Here is a 12,849-nt window from a genome sequence, read left to right as displayed (position 1 = left end):
AATGTTAATACAATTCTCAAGTTTTATAACTTTATCTTAACTAGTTCAAAAGATATAATTTTTTTGAGAAAAAACACATGCAGCCAAATAGACGGAAAACTAAAGGTTTTAGAACAAACCTTCATATAAATTTTTTTTGCTAATTTTTATGTGTAGACCATCCAATAGTATTGGAACACTTTTACTCAACACCCTGTATACCTAATAATATAAAATCCAAAAATACCCAAAGGTTAAAAAAATGTCTGAACGAAGGAAGCTCTTTTCTCTAACAAACTTTCCACTTCCATGTATTACAGCTTGCTATGAATCTAGTTTTTTATGTGAGTATATTAATAATAAATCCCTTTTCTCTCCTTTTTTTCTTTATATTCTTTCATTTTATTAGTGGCAGTACATTGCCCTACATTTTAACTTGATGTCTTCTCACCTGACGAAGAAAATAGATTTGTCCGAAATCCTATTATCGTTCTAAACTTTACATCGTCAATAACAAACTTCAAACAAAGAATCAATCAGTGTTATTAATTATTTATGTAAATGGCACTATTCATTGTATTGTATGTACAAAAAAAATGAGTAAGGATTATTGACTATTAAGTGTACTGAGTAATATAACAGGCTACAGATATTTCTATAGATTGTGATAATATCAAGAAAAATTGTCTTACAAAATATATTTATTCATAACTGCCTAACCAACTTTTAATTTCCCAATAAAATATTGAAGAGTACACATTCACAGTACCTTGTTGTGGCAATATACAATAATAATATTACATATAAAGTGATGTAATTCTTGTACAATACCACTATTTGTACTATAAAACATGTGGCCATGTTCAGCACTTAAATGGTCGACATTGTGAGCAGATGGCTTGCAAGATTACAATTGACCTATAAAAGTCTCAGTATCATCATCCCCAGACTTATGACCAGCAGTTGGGTTTTATCTGTCCATAACCGGTTCAAACAGGATTAAACAGTTGAATTGTGAAATGGATGACTGGTTACCTTGTGTGCCATTGATAAGACTTCTAATGTCCTCTCAAATTATCTTTGACCAAATATTTTGCCTTCTTTGAAAAATTTAGACCAAGATTAAGATTTTACAAATGTACTAAATAAAATAGATATCAAGATGCCTTGTTCATACCAGGTAAAAGAGTGCTAATTTATAGGTCATTTACATCATAGATAACTACGTATTTTATTAAGTCAGTATTGTCAATTTTATTTTTATTACTTATAACTTAAGCAGTAAATAAAATCACAAAGTGTATTTATGAAGAGGTTGTAGTCCAAGGAAATTGGAATAAATTCTTAATTTTATGGATAAAACATTTGTTTTTAATCCTTGTGATAGGTTTCAAATTCAAATTAGTAATGCTGAGTAGCCTAAGAGGTTATATCCCATCACAATATGAGTACTAATATTCAATACATTTCGTAATGGTGGTGTGATCCTGTAACCACTTACCTGAAGATCAGATTTGAGGATTTTTTTATGCTATAATGTACTAGTTTAGTTTAGAGTAACAATATTACAGCACATACAGCATTACTATATTATATTACTCTATGGTATTTATATCAAGTTTTCTCAGTCAACCACAGACATGAAGTCTAGATCACAGAAGGGGTGATAAAGGGAGGAAATTTTTGTAAAAATTGGAAATTTAATGGGGATTTGAGCAGACTATCGTTATATCCAAGACCAGAATCTTACTGGTCCAGATGCCATGTGAAACTATAGGATTCACACTTAGAGTCATACAATGGTTGTTGAGCTATATCAGTTATTGGCATTCATTAAGAATTGTACATTGTAGTTAGCATAAATGATGTGTCTCTTAGAGATGTCCAAAGAAGTAATTAAGTTGTTCAATTTAAATAGTGTGTAATAATGTGGACCTGACAGAATGTAACGAGTCTTACCAACAAATCCAGCAATAAAGTACCTTCATCACACATGTTACTAGCCCACATAATAGAATGTTATGTGATGGCACTCAGCTTGTTACTCAGTGAATTTCTCGTCTCATTACTCATGAGATCAATGTAAGAGTGTTAGAACTCTATTTTTTCTTTTAATTTTAACCTTTTGACCCCAAAATCAATAGACTTCTTTCTTGGACCAAAAGGAACCTGAAGTTTCAAGTCTCTAAAATCTTTCTATCAACACCTATCACATGGACCGATAGACTGATGGACAGACAACACAATTTTAGGGTATTGTTGGGTCATTGATCATGTGGTTGTATGTGTGTTTTGTCATTTGTGTAATACATAGTAAATACAATGAACTGCCAAAAACGTTTGTTACTTAGACACAAAATTACATTAACCATCTTGAAACTTTTCAAGTTTTTAGATAACAAATTCAAACAGACAGTGTAAGAGGCACTAAACAAATCGGATAGACCATTTAGTTTAGTGGAACTATGTTAATTTATTTAAATCTCTTAAATCGCCATGGAAATAAATTTCTACATTAAAATAAAGAAACTTGCGATCCTATTATTGGACATTCTGTTTATTATTTGTAGTATGTATTAAAGGAAATTGTTGTATTTGCTACATGCGTGAAAAATAATTAGGTGATGGCTATTTGGGAAGCTACTCTAATGTACCTTGCATATGTAATGTCGATAGTCTTAGTATAGAACCTCATGTATTGCTGTCCTCCTCTAGCAATTATCTAAAACACTAAAAAATGGTGAAAATGTTCAAAATCTTTTACTGTAGTTTTAACAGCAATGGTATAACTAAGTAGAAATGCTTAATATCTGAAGACTTCCATGTATCAGAGCAATCATTCATGACATCAAATTGTCGCCCAAAATACAACGCGCTGTTAATTAAAACAATAATGTCTTAAAACTATCTGAAAAAGGTTAACCCTGTGATTTAATGACTTTTTATGAATACACAATGTACACATTTAAATGTCCATGACTACAACTGTTTCTCATGAAGGCTGTTTACAATGAAGCATAATAATTTTGTTGTCACCCACGTGAAAAATTGTGTTTCTACACATACACCATTTCATGTTTGGGGTGAGGAATTATTATTGTTGAGAGTAGGCTGCAGTGAAACAACCTTGAGTTTATCCTATGAGAACAATGTCAAACCTCTCAGCTTTAATAACATAAGAACAATATTCAATTTCAAACATTAATATGGTTTTATTTTTGGTCATAGAATAAGTTAGAGGAGATATCTCATTTAAAAAATATAATTAATACAGATATAAATGGATATTAATCATATCTTTAATCCTTGCATTGTTATACTATTTACTTCAGGTAGTTCAAACTCACTTCTGTATTGTTATTCAACATATTTTATGTCTTTCAAACATATCCTCGCAGATAACTTCTTATTGTGTACTCCGACTATGTATCAGTTTCATCCATTTTTGTATGATCCATAAATTAATAAATGTTTTTATAGTGCAAACGTTCCAAAACATCTTATATTGGGCCGTATAACAGTTTTTCTTTGACGTTTTTAATAATTACAAAAAGTATTTTTTTATAATTTTTTAAAAATTAATTGTGGAATTTATTTCATTGCTATGTATAATGTAAACTCATTCTGAGTAAGAAAATATGCAATATAATATATATTCCTGTAGAATTGTCCACCAAAATTTTCATTACCAAACTCTCACATGTACACCAGATCTTCATAATTTACAGGTATAACCACTTTTTGTTTTATAGTTTTATTACGGTTCCATATAAGTATATAAAGTTTGTTTTTCTAAAACTGTGTTAAATTTTATTCAAAATAGGTTATCTTACATTTATATTTTTCTTGTAATAACATTATTTCATGGGCATGGTCCCTCCCAAATTTTAGAAATCTTTATTGCAAAATTTCTTGTTTTATGAAGAAAATCAAAATAAAAAATTGTAATGACCTTTTCAAAATGCAAATTTTATTCTATATTTCATTCTGAACAAATAAATAAATAAATATATATATATATATTTATTTATATATATATATATATATATATATATATATATATATTTATTTATTTATTTATTTATATATATACAACACATATATTGCTCCAAGTTTTGTATTTTTATTAATTTTTTAAACCTGGTGCATAGTTCATAAATTTCGTACAGGATTTCCCTTCCCACACTACTACAGGATAAAATTACTACCACTTCAAGGGTCAACATGACACATTTCCCAACATTCTACAATCAAAAATAAAGTGTACAAGTGTTTGAAGTTTAATTATTATTCTTATGGAGTAAAACTCAAGGTCGTTTACTACATGCTGTTCACTTCATCATGAGACATATAGGTACTGCATGTGGTAATGTGTATTCAAATATTAAAACATTGTTCGGAATATTTAAAAGTTTCAGCTACATGTCAAGTTTCAAACCAATCTGACCTTTCTATTTTATCCCTATCCATACTGACCATAGAGATGTGTAAATGAACAAATAGAGATGTAGGCAAATTGTTTTACAAGGTTTATATTTTCCAACTAGAAGTATCTAAAAATGATATTTACATCCAAAATTCAAATTATATTTTTCTATTATCATAATACTGGTCATTTCTGTATATGAGAAAATAAATACTCTGCCATTATAATCTTTATTTTATAATGTATCCAAATCTTCAATTTCTGGGATTACTTCAAATAAAAAACTAATTTGTTAGCGTGTGTATTTTCTGTGAAATTATAAATAAGTAATAATTAATAAAAATAAAATTTGGCTCTTAAGAACAATTAAATATGCGTGGCAAGTGGCATACGTCAATTGACTGGAAAATGGCTTGACATGACTTGTAGAGATAGAGAAATGAGACGAAGTTAGTAAGGAGTATATATCTCTGATTATACTAGTTGTGTAACTAGTTGGCTGAGCGTTTGCGAAGCCTATCACTCGAGAAGCTGGAAAAGTTTCATTTCTGTCTGTCTATCTGACCACAGAATATCTCGAAAACAACCTGACCTATAGACTTGAAAGTTTGCATGAATCTTCATTTTTATATGAGCAACACTGAGTTGATGATGGTACATATCATTACATGGCATTAGCGAATATTTTTACATTGACCTTGGGTAATCATGATGGCAATGAGAAAATAGCAGAATAAATAAATTTGTAAACAAACGGAATAAAATAATGTGAGGTTTCAACATGTCACATTTTTCTTCATAGAGATAAAAGGAAAAATAATAGAGTGGAAAGTCAATTATATAAATTGGTGACAAAATTTGATTTCAGTCACTCTTGCTTTGTAGTCATTCCTTAGCTCACCAAAACTTTTATTATTTGAACACTGCTTTGTGCTTTACAACCTAACTTAATGAACAAAATTGTGAATGTGTCAAGATGTCTCGAGAAAGATTAAGATTTCATCCGTGAACTTTTAATTTTGTATGAAACTTAATTTTTACATAAACAAGAATGAATTCTATGATGATGAATGTCTAACCTTGGAATTTGGTTGATCGACAGAGTTTCTCTTTTCTGTGTGATCGTTAGTATGTCTACAAATAGATATTTGTACGCACGACATCTCATAAATGACATGAGCTATAGATTAGAATTTTGCAAGCTAACTTCAGCCAAGCCTGTTATACGATTACAGCTTGTGTGATCAAAGATCGTATACAAGAGCAATATTGCTAATATTACAATCAAAATTGACCCCCGGTTTGTATTCGACGGTTCGTCGATGGTTCGACTACAGATAATACTCTTGGTTATTCACGTGTAACATTAAAATTGATTAAATTACAACAACAAAGGAAGTGAGCAAACAGTATCTATACTTTAACGCTGTTAAAATAATCTGTTTACCAGCGGGTAAAGTTCCATCTGTAGCCCAGACAAATATTGCGTAATGGAGAGAGAAGAGACCTTTGCCCTGTGCTCTAGAGTAGGGGTGACACACGCACGCCTTGGCGGTCGACTCCACACCGGTCAGTTGTCAGGGGACTTCGGCTAGGACTGCGGTTACACCTCGCCAGCATAGTTATTTGTCGCTCTCCAAAATTTCCTATAAGTGGAACATTCAAATCTGGGATGTTGCTAAACGGAAAAGCTGAGCTAGCTGCTAGGAAGGCCCGAAAGGCAAAAGTAAGTGATTAAGCATTGATATACCTCAAATTCTCTTTCGTTTTACTCATGAAAACTGTTATTACAATTGATTTGGCAATGAGTAACTGTTCTAATACAAAAGATTTCATAATGTTTGGTATTTGTTATTACAATACAAACTTGTGTTATAATATTCCTATATCATTTTTATTGTTGAGCACTGCATGAAAACTAACCAATTTGTTGATGTCTCAATTAGTTGGTTTTAAAATTATTAATTTAAAACAATTAGTTGGTTTTAGTATTATTGAGCTTCACTGTAACAATACCAACGCTAAAAATAAAAAAAATAATTACAATAACAAATATTACTATTTAGGAATTATATTAAAACATGTAGAACATACCTTATCATTATACATTATAATATTGCGTGCATCAAGAATACTATCAAACAAGTGATGTGACTTAATTATTAGAAACTTTCTTTTGTTACTTTAGGATAAAAAAATCACGTTATTTGCTGAGCACGCAGTTTATTCATCAATTAAAAGATGTAAGAGAAATTACTAAACAAAATATTTAAAGATTTAAACGTACCTATTGCCATACCATTCATCTCGTTAACCACTTTGTAACCAATGGATCTAACTACTTTGGTTCATCTCTAATTTCATATAACTCAGATAGAAATCTCAAACATCTGTATTTATTTCTTTGTTTACAGTATTGAGCTATGCCCAAATAAACATGAATGAAACGCGAAAAATTCTGATGCTACATAAAACATCAATAGTAATAATCGCTTATCCACATTTAGAAACAAAATATGAACTTAGGCATTATTTGCCTACATTTGCCTTTATGAACCAAATAGCCTAATAATGTCCATGTAAAATTTCGGTACGATCAATCTACTGGTTTTTACGTGATCGAGTAAAAATAGCACACAACACACAAACAGTCATGAGTTTTTTGTGTAATATTTAGACTTATAAACTACAATTATTCATATATGTCTTGATTTTTAGTCGGAACATAAAACTGAGCTTTGTAATAGTCTTATTAGACGTATTCGAGGAGGTTGTAAGTTCATCTTATTGAAATAATTCGCCTCGTAGCTAAGAAGTAATCTCGTGATTATAACGAATCCTCAAACACGTCAGGCCATCTGTTACACGCGGCCTTGTACTCATTTCCAAACAGTGTAACACGGACGTCACGGGAAATCTATTTTTTATTGGTAATTCCAATGAGTTCTGAGATAAATTATGGTAATTGGAAGATATCGTCACCGCCAGAACTAGTTCCTTATTAACGGGTGAGCTCTGGTACCTCATTATTTTGTCTCATTTTCTACATTTTTATAATATATTATAGTTAATTCAAACGTGTAGTTTTGAGGTTCCCTATTAAACTTGAATCGTTCCTTCCTATCCAAGAATCATTGCATTTCTGGGTTTACAGGGCAGTGTATTGAAGTTGAAGTGCGAACAGCAGTAAATTTGGTTTTTGGATCCGTATTCATAGATTTGAGTAGTCGTATATAGTGGAATAAATTATTGAAGGAGTTTTTCAATTCATAATCGGCAATTAAAATGTGTTGGTATAGTACTCGCTAATTAAGCAATAACTATCGTTTTCTATACATATCACATAATATTGTTACTTTTGTAATAAATCTCAACATTGTTATTTTAGTGTTCGGTAAAACCACGATATCACAATTTCCAGAATAAAGATCTTGATTGCTAATGCTCTATTGGAAAGAAGTATGTCCGTCCGTCCGCTAGTTTTTTTTTTACTTGGAACAAGTGATGATACAGATAATGATGGAACAAACGATACCCACCATTGCACTTCTTACAAGGACTTATACTCGTACATGTTTTCTGGAGTTGCAGATTATTCAAGATATTTAAGATTAATGGCGGGGGGGATTGTCGGCGGTACAATCACCATGAGGAATGATAATGTACACTATCTCAGTGTGAATTTCACACTATCTAAGTCACGACATTTTGATATAGGCCTACGTGGAGGCCTTCTATGATCCAACCTCTTCCAGTCAGATCGGGCAGAGGTGGGGCTCTCTCGCGTTCAGATTTGAGAAAAACTGTAACAATACAGAAGCCTAACTTACTCCAACAATCGTCCTTCGAAGTAAACTAAACTTATGGATCAAATTATCTCTATATACTGTATACGCCATTTGCGGTTAGTGGTGTGCGGCTCCTTACATCCCGCGATTGCTAAGGTGTAAATGACATCGATTTGTAGCCAGTGTAGGTTCTATTAGGAGGTATTTACCATCTAGAAGTTTACCCTCCTTAGGGTGTTTGCGTTTAAACTTGATTTCGTATAAATGTCAATCAAATGAAAATGGGCCATATAAACTAAAAAGGAGACATAAATATAAAATATAGGGCATTTAAAATGTTTATAGAAATGGTAATTTTGGACTAGCTTTAGGCTGAAATAAATAATTTCTTTCAGCTTAGCATAAAGATTAAGGTAAATTTCGATCTTTACTTCGTTTTATTGGCAACTGTTTGTAATGAACTAGCGCATATGTCTGTATTATAAATACATTTTATCAACCCCTTCTCAAGTTTCAGCCTGCCAGTCTTACACCCCCTAGCCTCCTAACAGGTTTCCCTTGCCAGTATTGAAACACTTTGCACTATCAATAACTGGTCAGTGAAGATTACAGTACCAATATAGACAACAACTAGTCTCAAGCAGTATCTAATTAGCTATGATTTTAAAAATGTCGAGTTCGTTAAAAGTTTTAAATACTCTTAAATGATAAAAAATCTCAATTTCTTACAGTATAAAGGATACAATATTAATATATTTACGGTTACAATATTCTACATGTACAACTGTTGTAAATTATGTATTATTTATTACTCGTAGCAGTGTAAATAATGTTTCATAAATTTCAAAAGCATACAAAACAAAAATCTAAACAAATTATCTTAAGTGATATAAAAACAAAAAATACAATCCGCCTGAAAATACATGTTGTCACTGTATCTTAATTGATTTCACGAGACAGGACTGTTGATGTATTCCGATGGATACCATGAGGTTTTAAGAGGCCGGGTTTTAGGTAGGACGATGGGTAAGTATTGCTGGCGGTTTGGCTGTATTCCCGATACTTCAATGGAGACAAAATAGCAGATTGAGCCACTATAATACTGTTCATGCTTCTATGTGGTTGTACGAGACAGGATTTCAGACGGAGAGTTATATAATCAGCATGAGGCTATCATGTGACACTAACGATATTGCAGTATGTATTGTAACTGGCTGATGACTTATTGCAGATTCGCTATGAACGGCTAGAGTTGTGTGGGATCGTGGTGGGGCTGACGATCGCCGCCGTGCTGAGCTACATGCTCTACTGCAGTATGTATTGTAACTGGCTGATGACTTATTGCAGATTCGCTATGAACGGCTAGAGTTGTGTGGGATCGTGGTGGGGCTGACGATCGCCGCCGTGCTGAGCTACATGCTCTACTGCAGTATGTATTGTAACTGGTTGATGACTTATTGCAGATTCGCTATGAACGGCTAGAGTTGTGTGGGATCGTGGTGGGGCTGACGATCGCCGCCGTGCTGAGCTACATGCTCTACTGCAGTATGTACTGTAACTGGTTGATGACTTATTGCAGATTCGCTATGAACGGCTAGAGTTGTGTGGGATCGTGGTGGGGCTGACGATCGCCGCCGTGCTGAGCTACATGCTCTACTGCAGTATGGTGGACGGATGGCAGGATAAGCCGGAAACTCGCTGGCACGTGCTCACCATCTCCCTGAGTCTGCTGGTGCTCAGTGTCGTCGCCTGTATCTACCTTTGCCGACGTATCCAGCCTACCGTACGTTTACACTCCCCCTATCTGGTAAGTGATTGACTGTGTTCTTTGGTCTCACACTTCAAGAATTTTTCAAGAATTTGGCTTTCTGATTCTACAGGATTTGCCGGTGAAGGAATTAGCAGCTGTCCTCGTCTAGCTCAGTCTGTGCCCATTCTCGGTAAACTCTATTTTATGACTGTTTTTCATATTTAAATTTAAAAAAATTGTTACAATAAGTTGAAATTTCTCACACAACTTCAATAACTATATCCTTTGTAACAAATACACTTTAAATTAACTTGTCGTACTGAAGAAAATACATTTCGTAAGTACAGTCAGACAGTACCTGCAAAAAGACAAGAATGTTGTAGAGGCCTAGAATGGTATAATGCATTATATTTAAAATGTTTAACATTAGATTTAGCTTTGGGCTAAGTTCATTTTAACCTACTAATCGAGTTAGTGTCGTAAGGAGTTTAATTTCTTATTATAAAAGCTCTTCAGGATATATTACTAAAATATGGATGCAGGTAAGTTTCCCTTGGCTGGGCCGAAGACGAGAGCATAGTTAGGAAGAGTAGGCCCATACAGAGGTACACGTCAAGGCCAAAAACGAAGCCTAGGGAAACGAGCAAGCGCAGCGAGCAGGAGTAGGTCCATACAAAGGACCACGGCTGGACCGAAGACGAGGACCAAGGACACAGGCGAGCACAGCGAGCCGAGGCTGACCCGCGACGTGGATAGTGGAGCCTCCTAACTGGCAAATAATACCTATTAAATTGTACAGTTTAGCTGAATAAGAAAGTCATTTGAGATATCCAATACTGAATTAATTGGTCACAATGGAGAAGTCTGAATTAAAAAATGTATGGTTTGATGAAAAATAAATGTATTACTTTAATATTGTTTATCGATAGTATTCCATCACAAATCCTGCTTCCATGACTTGATTTGTTTAGTTTATCCGAGAGAATTAATAGACGATAAACCGATATTTCAGAGAACACTGACCAGTGTGAACAGTCAGCTGTACTTGATCGGGGGAGTGAGAGAGCAGCCCCCCAGCTACGAGGCAGTCACCAGCCTCGATAACCCCCCACCTCCCTACATCACCAGGACTGAACAGCTCCCACCACCCCCCTACAGTGCTGTCTTCACAGTCTGAAGACGCGGAGCCCACTGCGCTGCCACTCTGCGTCAGTTCTCAGTATTCTACGCTTTATGTCTGTTGTCAAAGACCAACAGCTTCGAATACGTTGTGATCTTATTTATATTTCATAATGTTTCATTTATGTTTAACATAACACTGTGATACTACAATAGTTATATTGTTATTGTATAGTTTTAAAGAAGGGCCATGCTTACAAAATATCACAGTTTATTTATAACATTGTCAAAACATGTGTGACATCAGTATTTACGAGTTTTGTCGAAGCCGTGAAAAGCTTACGACACGAATACCAGAGCTCTTGAAAACTGCCCTGAATGTGCAAATAATTATTAATAGGCCTACTGTTTGTACTGATTATACCTAGGTCCTACAACATCATTGATTTTACTCCCAATATATTACCAATTTGATTAATGATACAATGTGTACTTTTATTAATTTGTAAACTTGCAATAGTTACAAAAATAATTTGTTACGTAACAAATAGAAGTACACTTATCGAAACTGAGTTAACATAGACACCAACTGTAGTTGACTTATGAAGGAAACGAAGGTCATAGTAGTTTTAATTCAATTTTTAATAATGATTATTTCAATAGTCAACAATAGTTTTTTATGTTACTTAAATGTATTTTAATTTAATATAATGTGTACATTTTTATTCATACATTTGTATTGTGATGTATTAAAACAAGTAAAAATGCTTCAATGCAAGATTGTATTCCTCCTGTTAACAACCCAAGGTTTTATAGGAAATAGCAAACCTAATAAAACACGAGTATAGCTTGTTTTATGTAACTATGTTTATAATACAACACTGTTATGAGTTTGTAACTTCTATCTCTAGAAGACATACTACTTGTTGTATAAATATTTTTGGAAATATTTACCAATAATGGAAGTACATGCTTTAAAACTTCTTTCTTATGTGATCATTAAATTTGTCAACAATCACAACAGTTTAGTAAATTCACTGATTTATAAAAGAAACAGCCAATAGTTTAAGTTCAATTACAAGTACAGGAAAAACTGTATATCAAGGTTTCATGAAACCTATTTTCATACTAAGATAAAAAAAAGTAAAAAGTAAAGAATGTCTTATTTTACCAGGCGAAGTTAGGGCTAAGAAGCCCTCTCTAACACTTAACCTGGGTCTAAGATAATGACCTTGTTAAGACATATTTTCTATAGTATATTTGAAGTATCAACGATTAATTACAAATTTTTATCGGTTTTTTATCGGTTAGTTTTAATTGTTGAATGGTTGTAAACGTAAGTGTAAATGAATAAAACTGTAATTAATACAAAGTGTGTTTTATTAAATCCTTGGTCTTTCACAAATACGCTCAGATTGGTATACTCTTCAGGCTCCAGGCAAGTCGACGAACGTGTTAATGCCAGTTTCTGGGGAGACACACCCCACAGGACGCTGGACAGCTCACAGCTCTTATCTCACAGTCATATATTAAAATTTTTAGGATCAAGAGGAAATCTCACTGAAAGGTAACATATTCCAATAATTTAAAAAACTTGCAAAAACATACGTGAAGTTAAAGCAAACATCCCATTTTGCCTTGAACTTACTCCTAAGGATTAAAAATTGCCTATTTACGTACATTATAGTGAGTGACGTACATTAATAGTGTTATATACCAAAGTTTCTCTTGTCTGTAGGTGTATCAATATGAACGAGCGATGATTTCAAGATCGCAAAGAAAGGACT

At 33.1% G+C, this 12,849-nt stretch overlaps 1 protein-coding gene across 3 annotated transcripts; it reads left to right on the top strand.

Annotated features, from left to right (window-relative positions):
- Positions 1-962: 962 nt before the first annotated feature.
- LOC124360684 lies at positions 963-12,430 on the top strand. Of its 3 annotated transcripts, none has more exons than XM_046814511.1 (3): positions 963-1,159; positions 9,425-10,000; positions 10,956-12,430. In XM_046814511.1, exons 2-3 carry the CDS (start codon positions 9,842-9,844, stop codon positions 11,118-11,120), a joined length of 324 nt encoding a protein of 107 aa, XP_046670467.1. In that variant the 5' UTR covers positions 963-1,159; positions 9,425-9,841; the 3' UTR covers positions 11,121-12,430. The 3 variants fall into 3 exon arrangements, 2 of the variants coding, with proteins under 2 accessions (XP_046670467.1, XP_046670466.1); XR_006922266.1 differs by lacking the exon at positions 963-1,159 and adding an exon at positions 5,935-6,131 and having other exon boundaries at positions 9,425-10,133; XM_046814510.1 differs by lacking the exon at positions 963-1,159 and adding an exon at positions 5,953-6,131.
- Positions 12,431-12,849: the final 419 nt, after the last annotated feature.

The sequence above is a fragment of the Homalodisca vitripennis genome, chromosome 4 (genome assembly GCF_021130785.1).
Source record: "Homalodisca vitripennis isolate AUS2020 chromosome 4, UT_GWSS_2.1, whole genome shotgun sequence".
In the NCBI taxonomy this organism is placed as follows: domain Eukaryota; kingdom Metazoa; phylum Arthropoda; class Insecta; order Hemiptera; family Cicadellidae; genus Homalodisca; species Homalodisca vitripennis.
This window is presented reverse-complemented; position numbering and strand designations above follow the sequence as displayed.